Here is a 20,000-nt window from a genome sequence, read left to right on the forward strand (position 1 = left end):
TGAATTCAGTGAAAAAAGAATAAAATCTTTTCCGAAACGCGTGTCCAATACCATGGATATTATCTCTTCATCTGCCTCTCTCTCTCTCTCGCTTTCTCTCTCTTCCACTCTTTATATATCTCTCTCTCTCTCTTTGTTTCTCTCTAACTACCTCCCCCCCCTATCTTTTTATCTCTCCCTCCCTCCCTATCTCTCTCTTTCTCACCCTCCCCTCTCTCTCTTCTCCCCCCCCCCCACCTCTCTCTCTCTCTCTCACTCTCTTCTCCCCCTCTCTCTTTCACTCTTTCTGTCTTTGTCTCCCACCCACCTCTCTGTCTCTCTGTTCCCCCTTTTTTTCTCTCATTCTCTTTCCCCTTTCGTCCAATTTTCTATCACATTCCCTTGTTTCCTGTCTTTTTTTCCCTAAAATTCTAACCAAAGGAAGTTTCCTTAAAATACTCGAAAAAGCCATTCTAGTCCTAAGAAGAAAGAAAGAAACAAACAAAGTAAATAATGGAAGCTAAGATGGCTGACGACTTCAGTTCATTGCCATGCGCTCTGCTAACCTAATAAGGATCGCCGAGAGTCTTCGTCTTGTCTGTAAATGGATTTGTACCTTCTACTTCTCCGCGCATACTTACATACAAATATACTTTTACACGTTAGCAGAAACACGCACACATACGCTAAGGGAATGGTTATGCACACAGAAACACAGACATATATTCTCGTATACTCTGTTCTTTTTATTATTTATTTTTTTACTTATTATTATTATTTTACTCTCTCTCTCTCTCTCCGTCTCTCCCTCCCTCTCTATCACTCTCTTTCTCTCTCTTTCTCTCTGTCACCCTCCCTCCCTCCCTATCACTCTCTCCCTCTCTCTCTCTCTCTCTCTCTCTCTCTCTCTCTCTCTCTCTCTCTCTCTCTCTCTCTCTCTCTCTCTCTCTCTCTCTCTCTCTCTCTCTCTCCCTCTCTCTTCCCCAAACATGCACAAACACACATTTAAGAATTAGTGTTGTTGTAGACCTAATTCAGTCTTACCTTTCTCGTCCAGCTGACTACAGGTTTGGATGCGTTTAGGTGATCCTCTGACGTCATGTTAATAATTTCCATGTCGTTTAAAAGTCATAGAATTTTGCTTTTGATTCCTGAAGTTATATATATATATATATATATATATATATATATATATATATATATATATATATATATATATATATATATATATATATATATATATATATATTAGTCGTTAGTTTCCTTTTTCCTGTTCTTTTTATGCGCTTAATTTAGTTTTAGTTTATTTTTGTTTATATTTTGTTTTTGCGCTATTTCTGTGCTTGATTCACTTTTAGTTTGGTTTAATCTCTCGTTTTGTCTTGCTTTTTGACTTGTCCCTCTTTTCTTATGTTTCTTTTTCTCTTTATTTCCCCCTCTCTTTCCCTGCTGCATTGTATATCTTCCTCCTCCATCTTCTCTCTTTCTCTCTCTCGTTCTCTCTCACAATCTTTTTATATTTCTCTATCTCTTTCTCCCCTCCCTCTCTCTCTCCCTTTTTTCTCACCTCCCCCCCCTCTCTCCTCTCTAATCCTCTCCCTCTTTTCTCCCCCCTTCTCTCCTTTCTCATCCTCTCCTTCTTATTTCTACTCCTCCCTCTCTCCTCTCTCATTCTCTCCCTCTTCTCTCCCCCATTGCACCCTCCCCTTCGATACCCCAAGATCAGCCCCCTCGCACACCCTGCCACATATCCCTTTCCCTCCGATTCCCACCAAACCCAAGTCCCTAGACTCTGTGGACCTCAGACTCAAGTCCCTAGACTCTATGGACCTCAAACCCAAGTCCCTAGACTCTATGGACCTCAAACCCAAGCCCCTAGACTCTATGGACCCCAAACCCAAGCCCCTAGACTCTATGGACCCCAAACCCAAGCCCCTAGACTCTATGGACCTCAAACCCAAGTCCCTAGACTCTATGGACCCCAAACCCAAGCCCCTAGACTCTATGGACCTCAAACCCAAGTCCCTAGACTCTATGGACCCCAAACCCAAGCCCCTAGACTCTATGGACCCCAAACCCAAGCCCCTAGACTCTATGGACCCCAAACCCAAGCCCCTAGACTCTATGGACCCCAAACCCAAGCCCCTAGACTCTATGGACCCCAAACCCAAGGCCCTAGACTCTATGGACCCCAAACCCAAGCCCCTAGACTCTATGGACCCCAAACCCAAGCCCCTAGACTCTATGGACCCCAAACCCAAGCCCCTAGACTCTATGGACCCCAAACCCAAGCCCCTAGACTCTATGGACCCCAAGCCCAAGTCCCTAGACTCTATGGACCCCAAACCCAAGCCCCTAGACTCTATGGACCCCAAACCCAAGCCCCTAGACTCTATGGACCCCAAACCCAAGTCCCTAGACTCTATGGACCTCAAACCCAAGTCCCTAGACTCTATGAACCTCAAACCCAAGCCCCTAGACTCTATGGACCCCAAACCCAAGCCCCTAGACTCTATGGACCCCAAACCCAAGCCCCTAGACTCTATGGACCCCAAACCCAAGTCCCTAGACTCTACGGACCTCAAACCCAAGTCCCTAGACTCTATGGACCCCAAACCCAAGTCCCTAGACTCTATGGACCCCAAACCCAAGTCCCTAGACTCTATGGACCCCAAACCCAAGCCCCTAGACTCTACGGACCTCAAACCCAAGTCCCTAGACTCTATGGACCCCAAACCCAAGTCCCTAGACTCTATGGACCTCAAACTCAAGTCCCTAGACTCTATGGACCTCAAACCCAAGCCCCTAGACTCTACGGACCTCAAACCCAAGTCCCTAGACTCTATGGACCTCAAACCCAAGTCCCGAGACTCTATGGACCTCAAACCCAAGTCCCTAGACTCTATGGACCCCAAACCCAAGTCCCTAGACTCTATGGACCTCAAACCCAAGTCCCTAGACTCTATGGACCTCAGACCCAAGTCCCTAGACTCTACGGACCTCAAAGCCAAGACCCTAGACTCTATGGACCTCAAACCCAAGTCCCGAGACTCTATGGACCTCAGACCCAAGTCCCTAGACTCTATGGACCCCAAACCCAAGTTCCTAGACTCTATGGACCTCAAACCCAAGTCCCTAGACTCTATGGACCTCAAACCCAAGTCCCTAGACTCTATGGACCCCAAACCCAAGTCCCTAGACTCTCTGGACCCCAAACCCAAGTCCCTAGACTCTATGGACCCCAAACCCAAGTCCCTAGACTCTCTGGACCCCAAACCCAAGTCCCTAGACTCTCTGGACCCCAAACCCAAGTCCCTAGACTCTATGGACCCCAAACCCAAGTCCCTAGACTCTATGGACCCCAAACCCAAGTCCCTAGACTCTCTGGACCCCAAACCCAAGTCCCTAGACTCTATGGACCTCAAACCCAAGTCCCTAGACTCTATGGACCCCAAACCCAAGTCCCTAGACTCTCTGGACCCCAAACCCAAGTCCCTAGACTCTATGGACCCCAAACCCAAGTCCTTAGACTCTATGGACCCCAAACCCAAGTCCCTAGACTCTTTGGACCTCAAACCCAAGTCCCTAGACTCTATGGACCTCAAACCCAAGTCCCTAGACTCTATGGACCTCAAACCCAAGTCCCTAGACTCTATGGACCTCAAACCCAAGTCCCTAGACTCTATGGACCCCAAACCCAAGTCCCGAGACTCTATGGACCTCAAGCCCAAGTCCCTAGACTCTATGGACCCCAAACCCAAGTCCCTAGACTCTCTGGACCCCAAACCCAAGTCCCTAGACTCTATGGACCTCAAACCCAAGTCCCTAGACTCTTTGGACCTCAAACCCAAGTCCCTAGACTCTATGGACCCCAAACCCAAGTCCCTAGACTCTATGGACCCCAAACCCAAGTCCCTAGACTCTATGGACCTCAGACTCAAGTCCCTAGACTCTATGGACCCCAAGCCCAAGTCCCTAGACTCTATGGACCCCAAACCCAAGTCCCTAGACTCTATGGACCTCAAACCCAGGTCCCTAGACTCTATGGACCCCAAACCCAAGTCCCTAGACTCTATGGACCTCAAACCCAAGTCCCTAGACTCTATGGACCTCAAAGCCAAGTTCCTAGACTCTATGGACCCCAAGCCCAAGTCCCTAGACTCTATGGACCCCAAACCCAAGTCCCTAGACTCTATGGACCTCAAACCCAAGTCCCTAGACTCTTTGGACCTCAAACCCAAGTCCCTAGACTCTATGGACCCCAAACCCAAGTCCCTAGACTCTATGGACCTCAAACCCAAGTCCATAGACTCTATGGACCTCAAACCCAAGTCCCTAGACTCTATGGACCTCAAACCCAAGTCCATAGACTCTGTGGACCCCAAACCCAAGTCCCGAGACTCTATGGACCCCAAACCCAGGTCCCTAGACTCTATGGACCCCAAGCCCAAGTCCCTAGACTCTATGGACCCCAAACCCAAGTCCCTAGACTCTATGGACCTCAAACCCAGGTCCCTAGACTCTATGGACCCCAAACCCAAGTCCCTAGACTCTATGGACCTCAAACCCAAGTCCCTAGACTCTATGGACCTCAAACCCAAGTCCCTAGACTCTATGGACCTCAAACCCAAGTCCATAGACTCTGTGGACCCCAAACCCAAGTCCCGAGACTCTATGGACCCCAAACCCAGGTCCCTAGACTCTATGGACCCCAAGCCCAAGTCCCTAGACTCTATGGACCCCAAACCCAAGTCCCTAGACTCTATGGACCTCAAACCCAGGTCCCTAGACTCTATGGACCCCAAACCCAAGTCCCTAGACTCTATGGACCTCAAACCCAAGTCCCTAGACTCTATGGACCTCAAACCCAAGTCCATAGACTCTATGGACCCCAAACCCAAGTCCCTAGACTCTATGGACCTCAAACCCAAGTCCCTAGACTCTATGGACCCCAAACCCAAGTCCCTAGACTCTATGGACCTCAAACCCAAGTCCCTAGACTCTATGGACCCCAAACCCAAGTCCCTAGACTCTATGGACCTCAAACCCAAGTCCATAGACTCTATGGACCCCAAACCCAAGTCCCGAGACTCTATGGACCTCAAACCCAAGTCCATAGACTCTGTGGACCCCAAACCCAAGTCCCTAGACTCTATGGACCCCAAACCCAAGTCCCTAGACTCTATGGACCTCAAACCCAAGTCCCTAGACTCTTTGGACCTCAAACCCAAGTCCCTAGACTCTCTGGACCCCAAACCCAAGTCCCTAGACTCTATGGACCCCAAACCCAAGTCCCTAGACTCTATGGACCTCAAACCCAAGTCCCTAGACTCTATGGACCCCAAGCCCAAGTCCCGAGACTCTATGGACCTCAAACCAAACCGACTCCCACCAAACCCAAGTCCCTAGACTCTCTGGACCCCAAACCCAAGTCCCTAGACTCTATGGACCCCAAACCCAAGTCCCTAGACTCTATGGACCTCAAACCCAAGTCCCTAGACTCTTTGGACCTCAAACCCAAGTCCCTAGACTCTATGGACCTCAAACCCAAGTCCCTAGACTCTATGGACCCCAAACCCAAGTCCCTAGACTCTCTGGACCCCAAACCCAAGTCCCTAGACTCTATGGACCTCAAACCCAAGTCCCTAGACTCTATGGACCTCAAACCCAAGTCCCTAGACTCTATGGACCTCAAACCCAAGTCCCTAGACTCTTTGGACCTCAAACCCAAGTCCTTAGACTCTATGGACCCCAAACCCAAGTCCCTAGACTCTATGGACCTCAAACCCAAGTCCCTAGACTCTATGGACCCCAAACCCAAGTCCCTAGAGTCTATGGACCTCAGACTCAAGTCCCTAGACTCTATGGACCCCAAGCCCAAGTCCCTAGACTCTATGGACCCCAAACCCAAGTCCCTAGACTCTATGGACCTCAGACTCAAGTCCCTAGACTCTATGGACCCCAAGCCCAAGTCCCTAGACTCTATGGACCCCAAACCCAAGTCCCTAGACTCTATGGACCTCAAACCCAAGTCCCGAGACTCTATGGACCCCAAACCCAAGTCCCTAGACTCTATGGACCTCAAACCCAAGTCCCTAGACTCTATGGACCTCAAAGCCAAGTTCCTAGACTCTATGGACCCCAAACCCAAGTCCCTAGACTCTATGGACCTCAAACCCAAGTCCCTAGACTCTATGGACCTCAAACCCAGGTCCCTAGACTCTATGGACCCCAAGCCCAAGTCCCTAGACTCTATGGACCCCAAACCCAAGTCCCTAGACTCTATGGACCTCAAACCCAGGTCCCTAGACTCTATGGACCCCAAACCCAAGTCCCTAGACTCTATGGACCTCAAACCCAAGTCCATAGACTCTATGGACCTCAAACCCAGGTCCCTAGACTCTATGGACCCCAAACCCAAGTCCCTAGACTCTATGGACCCCAAACCCAAGTCCCGAGACTCTATGGACCCCAAACCCAAGTCCCTAGACTCTATGGACCTCAAACCCAAGTCCCGAGACTCTATGGACCCCAAACCCAAGTCCCTAGACTCTATGGACCTCAAACCCAAGTCCCTAGACTCTATGGACCTCAAAGCCAAGTTCCTAGACTCTATGGACCCCAAACCCAAGTCCCTAGACTCTATGGACCCCAAACCCAAGTCCCTAGACTCTATGGACCTCAAACCCAGGTCCCTAGACTCTATGGACCCCAAGCCCAAGTCCCTAGACTCTATGGACCCCAAACCCAAGTCCCTAGACTCTATGGACCTCAAACCCAGGTCCCTAGACTCTATGGACCCCAAACCCAAGTCCCTAGACTCTATGGACCCCAAACCCAAGTCCCTAGACTCTATGGACCTCAAACCCAGGTCCCTAGACTCTATGGACCCCAAACCCAAGTCCCTAGACTCTATGGACCCCAAACCCAAGTCCCGAGACTCTATGGACCTCAAACCCAAGTCCATAGACTCTGTGGACCCCAAACCCAAGTCCCTAGACTCTATGGACCCCAAACCCAAGTCCCTAGACTCTATGGACCCCAAGCCCAAGTCCCTAGACTCTATGGACCCCAAACCCAAGTCCCTAGACTCTATGGACCTCAAACCCAGGTCCCTAGACTCTATGGACCCCAAACCTAAGTCCCTAGACTCTATGGACCTCAAACCCAAGTCCATAGACTCTATGGACCCCAAACCCAAGTCCCTAGACTCTATGGACCCCAAACCCAAGTCCCTAGACTCTATGGACCCCAAACCCAAGTCCATAGACTCTATGGACCCCAAACCCAAGTCCCTAGACTCTATGGACCTCAAACCCAAGTCCATAGACTCTATGGACCCCAAACCCAAGTCCATAGACTCTATGGACCCCAAACCCAAGTCCTTAGACTCTATGGACCTCAAACCCAAGTCCATAGACTCTATGGACCTCAAACCCAAGTCCCTAGACTCTCTGGACCCCAAACCCAAGTCCATAGACTCTGTGGACCCAAAACCCAAGTCCCTAGACTCTATGGACCCCAAACCCAAGTCCCGAGACTCTATGGACCTCAAACCCAGGTCCCTAGACTCTATGGACCCCAAGCCCAAGTCCCTAGACTCTATGGACCCCAAACCCAAGTCCCTAGACTCTATGGACCTCAAACCCAGGTCCCTAGACTCTATGGACCCCAAACCCAAGTCCCTAGACTCTATGGACCTCAAACCCAAGTCCATAGACTCTATGGACCCCAAACCCAAGTCCCGAGACTCTATGGACCTCAAACCCAAGTCCATAGACTCTGTGGACCCCAAACCCAAGTCCCTAGACTCTATGGACCCCAAACCCAAGTCCCTAGACTCTATGGACCCCAAGCCCAAGTCCCTAGACTCTATGGACCCCAAACCCAAGTCCCTAGACTCTATGGACCCCAAACCCAAGTCCCTAGACTCTATGGACCCCAAACCCAAGTCCCTAGACTCTATGGACCCCAAACCCAAGTCCCTAGACTCTATGGACCCCAAACCCAAGTCCCTAGACTCTATGGACCCCAAACCCAAGTCCCTAGACTCTATGGACCTCAAACCCAAGTCCCTAGACTCTATGGACCTCAAACCCAAGTCCATAGACTCTGTGGACCCCAAACCCAAGTCCCTAGACTCTATGGACCCCAAACCCAAGTCCCGAGACTCTATGGACCCCAAACCCAAGTCCCTAGACTCTATGGACCCCAAACCCAAGTCCCTAGACTCTATGGACCCCAAACCCAAGTCCCTAGACTCTATGGACCCCAAACCCAAGTCCCTAGACTCTATGGACCCCAAACCCAAGTCCCTAGACTCTATGGACCCCAAACCCAAGTCCCTAGACTCTATGGACCTCAAACCCAAGTTCCTAGACTCTATGGACCTCAAACCCAAGTCCCTAGACTCTATGGACCCCAAACCCAAGTCCCTAGACTCTATGGACCCCAAACCCAAGTCCCTAGACTCTATGGACCTCAAACCCAAGTCCATAGACTCTATGGACCTCAAACCCAAGTCCCTAGACTCTATGGACCTCAAACCCAAGTCCATAGACTCTGTGGACCCCAAACCCAAGTCCCGAGACTCTATGGACCCCAAACCCAGGTCCCTAGACTCTATGGACCCCAAGCCCAAGTCCCTAGACTCTATGGACCCCAAACCCAAGTCCCTAGACTCTATGGACCTCAAACCCAGGTCCCTAGACTCTATGGACCCCAAACCCAAGTCCCTAGACTCTATGGACCTCAAACCCAAGTCCCTAGACTCTATGGACCTCAAACCCAAGTCCCTAGACTCTATGGACCTCAAACCCAAGTCCATAGACTCTGTGGACCCCAAACCCAAGTCCCGAGACTCTATGGACCCCAAACCCAGGTCCCTAGACTCTATGGACCCCAAGCCCAAGTCCCTAGACTCTATGGACCCCAAACCCAAGTCCCTAGACTCTATGGACCTCAAACCCAAGTCCCTAGACTCTATGGACCCCAAACCCAAGCCCCTAGACTCTATGGACCTCAAACCCAAGTCCCTAGACTCTATGGACCTCAGACCCAAGTCCCTAGACTCTATGGACCCAAAACCCAAGTCCCTAGACTCTATGGACCTCAAACCCAAGTCCCTAGACTCTATGGACCCCAAACCCAAGCCCCTAGACTCTATGGACCTCAAACCCAAGTCCCTAGACTCTATGGACCCCAAACCCAAGCCCCTAGACTCTATGGACCTCAAACCCAAGTCCCTAGACTCTATGGACCTCAAACCCAAGTCCCTAGACTCTATGGACCTCAAACCCAAGTCCCTAGACTCTATGGACCTCAGACCCAAGTCCCTAGACTCTATGGACCCAAAACCCAAGTCCCTAGACTCTATGGACCTCAAACCCAAGTCCCTAGACTCTATGGACCTCAAACCCAAGTCCCTAGACTCTATGGACCTCAAACCCAAGTCCCTAGACTCTATGGACCCCAAACCCAAGTCCCTAGACTCTATGGACCTCAAACCCAAGTCCCTAGACTCTATGGACCTCAAACCCAAGTCCCTAGACTCTATGGACCTCAAACCAAACCGACTCCCACCAAACCCAAGTCCCTAGACTCTATGGACCTCAAACCCAAGTCCCTAGACTATGCACCCCAAACCCAAGTCCCTAGACTCTATGGACCTCAAAGCCAAGTCCCTAGACTCTTTGGACCTCAAACCCAAGTCCCTAGACTCTATGGACCTCAAACCCAAGTCCCTAGACTCTATGGACCCCAAACCCAAGTCCCTAGACTCTATGGACCTCAAACGCAAGTCGCTAGACTCTATGGACTTCAGACTCAAGTCCCTAGACTCTATGGACCTCAGACTCAAGTCCCTAGACTCTATGGACTTCAGACTCAAGTCCCTAGACTCTATGGACCTCAAACCCAAGTCCCTAGACTCTATGGACCTCAAACCCAAGTCCCTAGACTCTATGGACCTCAAACCCAAGTCCCTAGACTCTATGTACCTTAGACTCAAGTCCCTAGACTCTATGGACCTCAGACTCAAGTCCCTAGACTCTATGGACCTCGAACCCAAGTCCCTAGACTCTATGTACCTTAGACTCAAGTCCCTAGACTCTATGGACTTCAGACTCAAGTCCCTAGACTCTATGGACCTCAGACTCAAGTCCCTAGACTCTATGGACCTCAAACCCAAGTCCCTAGACTCTATGGACCTCAAACCCAAGTCCCTAGACTCTATGGACCTTAAACCCAAGTCCCTAGACTCTATGGACCTCAAACCCAAGTCCCTAGACTCTATGGACCTCAAAGCCAAGTTCCTAGACTCTATGGACCCCAAACCCAAGTCCCTAGACTCTATGGACCTCAAACCCAAGTCCCTAGACTCTATGGACCTCAAACCCAGGTCCCTAGACTCTATGGACCCCAAGCCCAAGTCCCTAGACTCTATGGACCCCAAACCCAAGTCCCTAGACTCTATGGACCTCAAACCCAGGTCCCTAGACTCTATGGACCCCAAACCCAAGTCCCTAGACTCTATGGACCTCAAACCCAAGTCCATAGACTCTATGGACCTCAAACCCAGGTCCCTAGACTCTATGGACCCCAAACCCAAGTCCCTAGACTCTATGGACCCCAAACCCAAGTCCCGAGACTCTATGGACCCCAAACCCAAGTCCCTAGACTCTATGGACCTCAAACCCAAGTCCCGAGACTCTATGGACCCCAAACCCAAGTCCCTAGACTCTATGGACCTCAAACCCAAGTCCCTAGACTCTATGGACCTCAAAGCCAAGTTCCTAGACTCTATGGACCCCAAACCCAAGTCCCTAGACTCTATGGACCCCAAACCCAAGTCCCTAGACTCTATGGACCTCAAACCCAGGTCCCTAGACTCTATGGACCCCAAGCCCAAGTCCCTAGACTCTATGGACCCCAAACCCAAGTCCCTAGACTCTATGGACCTCAAACCCAGGTCCCTAGACTCTATGGACCCCAAACCCAAGTCCCTAGACTCTATGGACCCCAAACCCAAGTCCCTAGACTCTATGGACCTCAAACCCAGGTCCCTAGACTCTATGGACCCCAAACCCAAGTCCCTAGACTCTATGGACCCCAAACCCAAGTCCCGAGACTCTATGGACCTCAAACCCAAGTCCATAGACTCTGTGGACCCCAAACCCAAGTCCCTAGACTCTATGGACCCCAAACCCAAGTCCCTAGACTCTATGGACCCCAAGCCCAAGTCCCTAGACTCTATGGACCCCAAACCCAAGTCCCTAGACTCTATGGACCTCAAACCCAGGTCCCTAGACTCTATGGACCCCAAACCTAAGTCCCTAGACTCTATGGACCTCAAACCCAAGTCCATAGACTCTATGGACCCCAAACCCAAGTCCCTAGACTCTATGGACCCCAAACCCAAGTCCCTAGACTCTATGGACCCCAAACCCAAGTCCCTAGACTCTATGGACCCCAAACCCAAGTCCCTAGACTCTATGGACCTCAAACCCAAGTCCATAGACTCTATGGACCCCAAACCCAAGTCCATAGACTCTATGGACCCCAAACCCAAGTCCTTAGACTCTATGGACCTCAAACCCAAGTCCATAGACTCTATGGACCTCAAACCCAAGTCCCTAGACTCTCTGGACCCCAAACCCAAGTCCATAGACTCTGTGGACCCAAAACCCAAGTCCCTAGACTCTATGGACCCCAAACCCAAGTCCCGAGACTCTATGGACCTCAAACCCAGGTCCCTAGACTCTATGGACCCCAAGCCCAAGTCCCTAGACTCTATGGACCCCAAACCCAAGTCCCTAGACTCTATGGACCTCAAACCCAGGTCCCTAGACTCTATGGACCCCAAACCCAAGTCCCTAGACTCTATGGACCTCAAACCCAAGTCCATAGACTCTATGGACCCCAAACCCAAGTCCCGAGACTCTATGGACCTCAAACCCAAGTCCATAGACTCTGTGGACCCCAAACCCAAGTCCCTAGACTCTATGGACCCCAAACCCAAGTCCCTAGACTCTATGGACCCCAAGCCCAAGTCCCTAGACTCTATGGACCCCAAACCCAAGTCCCTAGACTCTATGGACCCCAAACCCAAGTCCCTAGACTCTATGGACCCCAAACCCAAGTCCCTAGACTCTATGGACCCCAAACCCAAGTCCCTAGACTCTATGGACCCCAAACCCAAGTCCCTAGACTCTATGGACCCCAAACCCAAGTCCCTAGACTCTATGGACCTCAAACCCAAGTCCCTAGACTCTATGGACCTCAAACCCAAGTCCATAGACTCTGTGGACCCCAAACCCAAGTCCCTAGACTCTATGGACCCCAAACCCAAGTCCCTAGACTCTATGGACCCCAAACCCAAGTCCCTAGACTCTATGGACCCCAAACCCAAGTCCCTAGACTCTATGGACCCCAAACCCAAGTCCCTAGACTCTATGGACCCCAAACCCAAGTCCCTAGACTCTATGGACCCCAAACCCAAGTCCCTAGACTCTATGGACCCCAAACCCAAGTCCCTAGACTCTATGGACCTCAAACCCAAGTCCCTAGACTCTATGGACCCCAAACCCAAGTCCCTAGACTCTATGGACCCCAAACCCAAGTCCCTAGACTCTATGGACCTCAAACCCAAGTCCCTAGACTCTATGGACCCCAAACCCAAGTCCCTAGACTCTATGGACCCCAAACCCAAGTCCCTAGACTCTATGGACCTCAAACCCAAGTCCATAGACTCTATGGACCCCAAACCCAAGTCCCGAGACTCTATGGACCTCAAACCCAAGTCCATAGACTCTGTGGACCCCAAACCCAAGTCCCTAGACTCTATGGACCCCAAACCCAAGTCCCTAGACTCTATGGACCTCAAACCCAAGTCCCTAGACTCTATGGACCTCAAACCCAAGTCCCTAGACTCTTTGGACCTCAAACCCAAGTCCCTAGACTCTATGGACCCCAAACCCAAGTCCCTAGACTCTATGGACCTCAAACCCAAGTCCCTAGACTCTATGGACCTCAAAGCCAAGTCCCGAGTCTCTATGGACCCCAAACCCAAGTCCCTAGACTCTATGGACCTCAAACCCAAGTCCCGAGACTCTATGGACCCCAAACCCAAGTCCCTAGACTCTATGGACCTCAAAGCCAAGTCCCGAGTCTCTATGGACCCCAAACCCAAGTCCCTAGACTCTATGGACCTCAAACCCAAGTCCCTAGACTCTATGGACCTCAAACCCAAGTCCCTAGACTCTGTGGACCTCAAACCCAAGTCCCTAGACTCTATGGACCTCAAACCAAGTCCCGAGACTCTATAGACCTCAAACCCAAGTCTCTAGACTCTTTGGACCCCAAACCAAACCGACTCCCACCAAACCCAAGTCCCTAGACTCTATGGACCTCAAAGCCAAGTCCCGAGTCTCTATGGACCCCAAACCCAAGTCCCTAGACTCTATGGACCTCAAACCCAAGTCCCTAGACTCTTTGGACCTCAAACCCAAGTCCCTAGACTCTGTGGACCTCAAACCCAAGTCCCTAGACTCTATGGACCTCAAACCAAGTCCCGAGACTCTATAGACCTCAAACCCAAGTCTCTAGACTCTTTGGACCCCAAACCAAACCGACTCCCACCAAACCCAAGTCCCTAGACTCTATGGACCTCAAACCAAGTCCCTAGACTCTATAGACCTCAAACCCAAGTCTCTAGACTCTTTGGACCCCAAACCAAACCGACTCCCACCAAACCCAAGTCCCAAGACTCTATGGACCTCAGACCCAAGTCCCTAGACTCTATGGACCTCAAACCCAAGTCCCTAGACTCTATGGACCTCAAACCCAAGTCCCTAGACTCTATGGACCTCAAAGCCAAGTCCCGAGACTCTATGGACCCCAAACCCAAGTCCCTAGACTCTATGGACCTCAAACCCAAGTCCCTAGACTCTATGGACCCTAAACCAAACCGACTCCCACCAAACCCAAGTCCCTAGACTCTATGGACCCCAAACCAAACCGACTCCCACCAAACCCAAGTCCCTAGACTCTATGGACCCCAAACCAAACCGACTCCCACCAAACCCAAGTCCCTAGACTCTATGGACCCTAAACCAAACCGACTCCCACCAAACCCAAGTCCCTAGACTCTATGGACCCTAAACCAAACCGACTCCCACCAAACCCAAGTCCCTAGACTCTATGGACCCTAAACCAAACCGACTCCCACCAAACCCAAGTCCCTAGACTCTATGGACCCTAAACCAAACCGACTCCCACCAAACCCAAGTCCCTAGACTCTATGGACCTCAAACCAAGTCTCGCCAACTCCATAGCTCTCCGCAACTCCAGAAACTTTCCCGCTGTGCTGCGGCTTGAAAGCTTTTAGTCCAGATTGTTAAAGTGGTTTGCCAATTTGCCCAGAACAGTTTTGGAACCCGGGAATTATTGTTGTGCAACGGAAGTTACTCAACGGCCCTTTGTGGTTGGTGCTCTGATGTCAAGCTATACACACGGGCTTAGAGGCGGATAGAGGGATAGAGGGGAGGTGGATAGAGAGAGACAGAGGGGAGGTGGATAGAGGGATAGAGGGAAGGTGGGAAGAGGGATAGAGGGGAGGTGGAGATAGAGGGGATGTGGATAGATAGATGGAGGTGGATAGAGGGATAGAGGCGAGGTGGATAGAGAGAGTCAGTGGGGGCGTGAATAGAGAGAAAGAGGGGAGGTGGAAAGAGGAATAAAGGGGAGGTGGATAGAGAGACAGATGGGAGGTGGATAGAGAAACAGAGGGAAGTTGCATAGAGACAGAGGGGAGGTAGATAGAGAGAAAGAGGGAAGGTGGATAGAGAAAATAGGGGAGGTGGATAGACGAACAGAGGGAGGTGGATAGAGACTGAGGGGAAGTGGATAGAGAAACAGAAGGGAGGTGGATAGAGAGAGACAGAGGGAAGGTGAATAGAGAGAGACAGAGGGGAGGTGGATAGAGGGACAGAGGGAAGGTGGATAGAGAAACAGAAGGGAGATGGGTAGAGGGACAGAGTTATTGGTACAAATGGGAGGGATAGGTAGAATGGATGGGTAGAAAAGAATAAAGGAATTATAGATAGACGGGAGTGATAGACAGAAGAATAATGGACAAGTAGGAAGAAAGTGTAGAATAGAGAGAAAGAAAAAAAAGTAATGGGAAAAAATGATGAGTAGGCATGAAGCAAAAACTGGATTAAAAATAGATAAATAGATAAATAAATAAATAATGAAAATAAAATAAAAACAAAGGATAAACAGAAAACGAAACACATTTTCAAAAGCGTTAGGAAGCATTTAAAGATTAAAAGATGAATGGATAAAGAATGAGAAATATTGAGCAATGCTCGTCGATCTCTAACTAGATTTCCCCCATCCGCTCGGTTCATTGCGCAACCAATTAGCTAATTAATCCACTTACGTATATACTAAATGACAAGCCTCATTTATTACGAAAAAGAAAGAAAGAGAAGAAAAAAAGAAAACAAACACAGAAAACAGAAAAGAAAAAAAAAACCATCTTACCTTCACCAACATAAAACACTAAAAACAGAAAAATAATAATAATAAAAACACAAATAAAAGCCCCGAGTCTTTAGAATAAAAAGAAACCCCACGAGTTTATTTCGAAAGGTCTATCTATTTGTACAGCGTCCCCCTTACATGAAGACTTTCCAGAATTAATGCTCCTGGCCTCTGCTATGACAAGCTTAGCGAGGGGAGTAAATAAGCGTGGATTCACTTGTGGTGGGGAAGAACAGGGGAACAGGAAGGTTGAATAACTGACTCATGTTCTGCACAGAATACGTGAGGAGTGAACATATGGTCAGTGTTCGATTGGGCCGCAGTGTTCAGTGATAGGTCCGTTCCTCAAGTGGTTGAAGTTTCCGTTGATGAATATGGATGAATAACAGGCAGCTAATGAATAATGATTATAATAGTAATAATAAAATCAGACAGGCAATAAATGCAGTTGAACATCAGGTAGCGGATAAAAACAAATGAATAACAGACAACTAATGAATACGGATAAATAAAAGACAATTGTTGAATTGATAAATAAACAATAAATGCAGATAAACATCGGTCAGCTAATAAAATCTAAGAAACAACAAACTGCTAATAAAGCGAGAGAGAGATTGAGAGAGAGAGAGAGAGAGAGAGAGAGAGAGAGAGAGAGAGAGAGAGAGAGAGAGAGAGAGAGAGAGAGAGAGAGAGAGGGGATGAGAGAGAGGGAGAGAGAGGGGATGAGAGAGAGGGAGAGAGAGGGGATGAGAGAGAGGGAGAGAGAGAGAGAGAGAAGAGAGAGAGAGGAAGAGAAAGAGATCGAGAGATCGAGAGATCGAGAGATCGAGAGAGAGAGAGAGGAAGAGAGAGAGAGAGAGAGAGAGAGAGAGAGAAAGAGAGAGAGAGAGAGAGAGAGAGAGAGAGAGAGAGAGAGAGAGAGAGAGAGAGAGAGAGAGAGAGAGAGAGAGAGAGAGAGAGAGAGAGAGAGGGAGAGAGAGAGAGAGAGAAAGAGAGAGAGAGGAAGGTGATAGAGAGAAGGGGGAAGAAAGAGAGAGAGAGTGAGAGAGAAAGAGAGAGAGAGAGAGAGGGAGGAGGAAGACAGAGAGAGAGAGAGAAATGAAGACAGAGAGAGAGAAAAAAAAACAGACCTACAAAATCAACCAAACAGCAGAAAACCAACACTAAACCACAGGACCAACCCTCACCCAACAAAACCACAGAAAAAATAACAAAACAAAACCCTTAAAATAAGACAAACCCAGAATCCAAAGAAAGCCAAGAGGAAACCCACCCCAGTGACAGCCAAGAAAATCGAGAAAAAAAGAAAAAGTAAAACAAAACAAAAGACCTTCTTGTTCATGCGTTCCCTTACAACAACAACAAAAAAAAGAAAAAACAAAAGACCTTCTTGTTCATGCATTCCCTTACTCGCCACAGAGCCTGACGAAGGAACCAGCACTGAAGACCCGAGGAAACTGTAAACCCCTCGTGGCATTTCTCCTGACGATGGCTCAGCAGAGGGTACGCCAGGGGTTCTACGTGGAATATGAAATAACTGCAGATGTTATAGCATGTTTATCCTCCTCTGGTTAAGATAATATTTTCTTTGTATTATCAACGTAAGTCTCCAAGATAAAGGATTGTTGAACTAGGTTTGAAGGTTCGAGTTACTATGTTATGTCAAAATATCAGTTATTCGGTTGTGAGAGATACAGAACATTATAATAATGCTAATTGTAATGATGTTGATGATGCTACTGATGACGATATGGATTGATAATTATGATGGTAATCATAATGATAATGGTTATGAGGATGATAATAGAAATAAGAACAATAATGATAATAGTAAGGATGATAATAATAATAACAATGATGATGATGCCAACAGGTAATGACAAATCAACAATGATAACAAGAATAATAATTATAATGATGATAATGATAATAAACAAGCATGACAGTAACATACATACAAACATACTCAGCTAAACCTTTGATTCAATTTCTGTGAATCAAACGAACCTTTTTTCTCCCCCCTCCCACCCCCACCCACCCCTTAAAAAAAGGAAAAAAAATCTCTTTAACGAAACAGACAAAATAACGACGTTCTCGAGTATTTCGGCCTGTTAGCTCTCAGTGCAGCTCGGGGTCACAGGGTACGCTAGACTGGGATGTGAAATTTCTCGGAAAATTTGGTCCCTACGTCAATTCTGGCTTGGTAGGTTGCTCGCCAAAATGACGGGAAATCAATCCAATGATGTGTGCGTTTAACCTGCACGAAAGTCGGGAAGAAGGTGAGAGAGAGAGAGAGAGAGAGAGAGAGAGAGAGAGAGAGAGAGAGAGAGAGAGAGAGAGAGAGAGAGAGAGAGAGAGAGAGAGAGAGAGAGGAAAGAGGGCGATAGAGAGAGAGAGAGAGAGAAGTAGAGAGCGAGAGAGGGGGGTGAGAGTGAGAATGAGAGTGAGAGAGAGAGAGAGGAGAGAGAGAGAGAGAGAGAGGAGAGAGAGAGAGAGAGAGAGAGAGAGAGAGAGAGAGAGAGAGAGAGAGAGAGAGAGAGAGAGAGCGATAGAGAGAGAGAGAGAGAGAGAGAGAGAGAGAGAGAGAGAGAGAGAGAGAGAGAGAGAGAGAGAGAGAGAGAGAGAGAGAGAGAGAGAGAGAGAGAGAAAGAGAAAGAGAAGAGAAAGAGAAAGAGAAGAGAGAGGAGAGAGAGAGAGAGAGAGAGAGAGAGAGAGAGAGAGAGAGAGAGAGAGAGAGAGAGAGAGAGACAGAGAGAGAGAGAGAGAGAGAAAAAAAAATTTGCATGGGTGATTAGGAAATTGTCGATCAATGATGATGATGACGGTAATATTGATAAAAGTGATGATAACTGTTCGGTAATATTGATGATACGGTTAATGATAGAAACATTGATAATGAAGTTAATAATGATAGTGGGGATGATAAATTAGTGATAACATTAACATTAAAATTGATAATATAGATGATATTTGTGTGATAATATTGATAATTGTGTTCATAATGATATGGATAATAGTACTGTGATAAAATAATAAGGTTAATAATAGTTATATGGATGATAAGCCTGTGGTAACAATGAAGATGAGGTTAATAAAGATAATATGGGTAGTAATTGTAATAAACCTGATAATAAGGCTACTAATAGTAATAACAATCATCATGTGATTAATGATAATGATAACGATAACTACTGGTTGGATACAAAATGTCTCTTGGTTTATAGACTGATATGGAAACGGATATGTTTTTGTTGTGATAACAATTTGTAAAATAATATCTATTATGATGATATTCTTTGTGATATGATTTAGTTAAATGATGGGAATGAAATATATGATTATGCTTTTGATAATGATGATGCTGATATTAACTTAACTACCATTACTACCGCTACTATATTTATTACAGCCACTGTTCCTGATATCAGTATCATTGCTAATAATAAAAATAATAGTAATAAGCATGATAATATTAATTGATAAGTGATGTCAACAATAAGGATAATGATGATGATAATGATAATTGATAAAATGATGCTAATAGAAAAAAGGATAATAGTAATAATATTGATAATAATAACGATAAGCATAAGCATAATGCTTATCATGATATTGATAGTGATAATGACAACGGTAATAATAATAATGATAATAATAATGATAATAATAATGATAACAATGATGATAAGGATAATAACAACATAAGTAATAATATAATAATAATGATAATAATGGCCTAAGTAAAAATATGATGATATAATATTAATAACAATGGTAATAATAATGATAATAGCCTAAATAAAAATATGATATAATGATATTAATAACAATGATAATAATAATGATAATAAACAAAACAAAACCATTAAAACAACAATAACAAATAAAACAAAAACAAAGCAACAAAACCAACAATAACAACATCCAACCTAAACACACTTTCTTAATGAAGCTGAGACACCACCGAGCTCTACTTCCAAAATGAAAATGCAGTTCTTGAAGACAAAATCCACACCAACTCTGTTCTCCGTGGTAGCTGGGACATTACTCAGCCTGTAACCGCCATTGTGTGTGCTTTCTCGAGAGTAAACCGTCTTTCCGGCAGTTCTCCACTCATAGTTATTGTGAACTTGGTGCGGAAGGCCCACGGCTTTTGTTAACTTTCTTTCCTAATTGTATGAGGTGGTAAGTGAGTCGTTGGTAATTGGTGGGTGTAGTTCTCGGGTTTGGCGAAGCTTTGTGTGTGCTGCGAATGGTATTTTGTTTTATGTAATTATTATTAGCATCATCATTATCATTATCCTCATTATCATCATCATTATCATCATCCTGTCCGTCACCACTACCACCAAAGACTATCATCATAATCCCATGAACATTGTCTTATCATTATCATCACCACCACCCCCATCAACACCATCATCATCATCACCATTAAAAACTATCATCATAATCCCATCACCATCATGCATAAT

General features: G+C 47.3%; 3 protein-coding genes across 3 annotated transcripts in view; 2 read left to right on the forward strand and 1 right to left on the reverse strand.

Moving 5' to 3' along the window:
* The window catches only part of LOC138867670 (uncharacterized PPE family protein PPE62-like), a 12,986-nt gene extending 4,510 nt beyond the window's left edge, over positions 1–8,476 (reverse strand). Inside the window, exons 1-17 of the mRNA XM_070144197.1 lie at positions 8,467–8,476; positions 8,017–8,151; positions 7,687–7,821; positions 7,387–7,521; positions 6,877–7,011; positions 6,517–6,651; positions 6,037–6,171; positions 5,737–5,871; positions 5,362–5,421; positions 5,027–5,161; positions 4,547–4,681; positions 4,277–4,411; positions 4,037–4,171; positions 2,927–3,061; positions 2,597–2,851; positions 2,387–2,521; positions 1,752–1,831 (exon numbers count right to left, since the gene is read on the reverse strand). Of these exons, the coding sequence (XP_070000298.1) occupies positions 1,752–1,831; positions 2,387–2,521; positions 2,597–2,851; positions 2,927–3,061; positions 4,037–4,171; positions 4,277–4,411; positions 4,547–4,681; positions 5,027–5,161; positions 5,362–5,421; positions 5,737–5,871; positions 6,037–6,171; positions 6,517–6,651; positions 6,877–7,011; positions 7,387–7,521; positions 7,687–7,821; positions 8,017–8,151; positions 8,467–8,476 (2,160 nt within the window). The remainder of the gene's footprint in view (positions 1–1,751; positions 1,832–2,386; positions 2,522–2,596; positions 2,852–2,926; positions 3,062–4,036; positions 4,172–4,276; positions 4,412–4,546; positions 4,682–5,026; positions 5,162–5,361; positions 5,422–5,736; positions 5,872–6,036; positions 6,172–6,516; positions 6,652–6,876; positions 7,012–7,386; positions 7,522–7,686; positions 7,822–8,016; positions 8,152–8,466) is intronic.
* A 277-nt stretch (positions 8,477–8,753) lies between these two features.
* Positions 8,754–13,304, forward strand: LOC113816827 (involucrin-like). The gene is made up of 11 exons (XM_070144198.1): positions 8,754–8,860; positions 9,499–9,628; positions 9,720–10,168; positions 10,237–10,348; positions 10,710–10,828; positions 11,077–11,188; positions 11,580–11,728; positions 11,887–11,998; positions 12,210–12,328; positions 12,727–12,838; positions 12,960–13,304. Exons 1-11 carry the CDS (start codon positions 8,754–8,756, stop codon positions 13,302–13,304), a joined length of 1,866 nt encoding a protein of 621 aa, XP_070000299.1.
* Positions 13,305–13,380: 76 nt separating this feature from the next.
* Positions 13,381–13,973, forward strand: LOC138867671 (SUMO-specific isopeptidase USPL1-like). The gene is made up of 2 exons (XM_070144199.1): positions 13,381–13,546; positions 13,687–13,973. The coding sequence occupies exons 1-2, from the start codon at positions 13,381–13,383 to the stop codon at positions 13,971–13,973; spliced, it is 453 nt and encodes a 150-aa protein (XP_070000300.1).
* The last annotated feature ends 6,027 nt before the right edge of the window (positions 13,974–20,000 follow it).

Source organism: Penaeus vannamei, chromosome 31, assembly GCF_042767895.1.
Source record: "Penaeus vannamei isolate JL-2024 chromosome 31, ASM4276789v1, whole genome shotgun sequence".
NCBI lineage: Eukaryota > Metazoa > Arthropoda > Malacostraca > Decapoda > Penaeidae > Penaeus > Penaeus vannamei.

Excerpts from the sequence above, each read along its gene's own strand:
- LOC138867671 (XM_070144199.1), top strand. The coding sequence starts at position 13,381 with ATGGACCTCAAAGCCAAGTCCCGAGTCTCTATGGACCCCAAACCCAAG. Across the intron at positions 13,547-13,686 it reads CTCTATGGACCTCAAACCAA|TCTCTAGACTCTTTGGACCC; the intron begins GTCCCGAGACTC and ends CTCAAACCCAAG.
- LOC113816827 (XM_070144198.1), top strand. The coding sequence starts at position 8,754 with ATGGACCTCAAACCCAAGTCCCTAGACTCTATGGACCTCAAACCCAAG. Across the intron at positions 12,329-12,726 it reads TCTATGGACCCCAAACCCAA|ACTCTATGGACCCCAAACCC; the intron begins GTCCCTAGACTC and ends CCAAGTCCATAG. Across the intron at positions 12,839-12,959 it reads TCTATGGACCCCAAACCCAA|TCCCTAGACTCTATGGACCT; the intron begins GTCCCTAGACTC and ends CCCAAACCCAAG.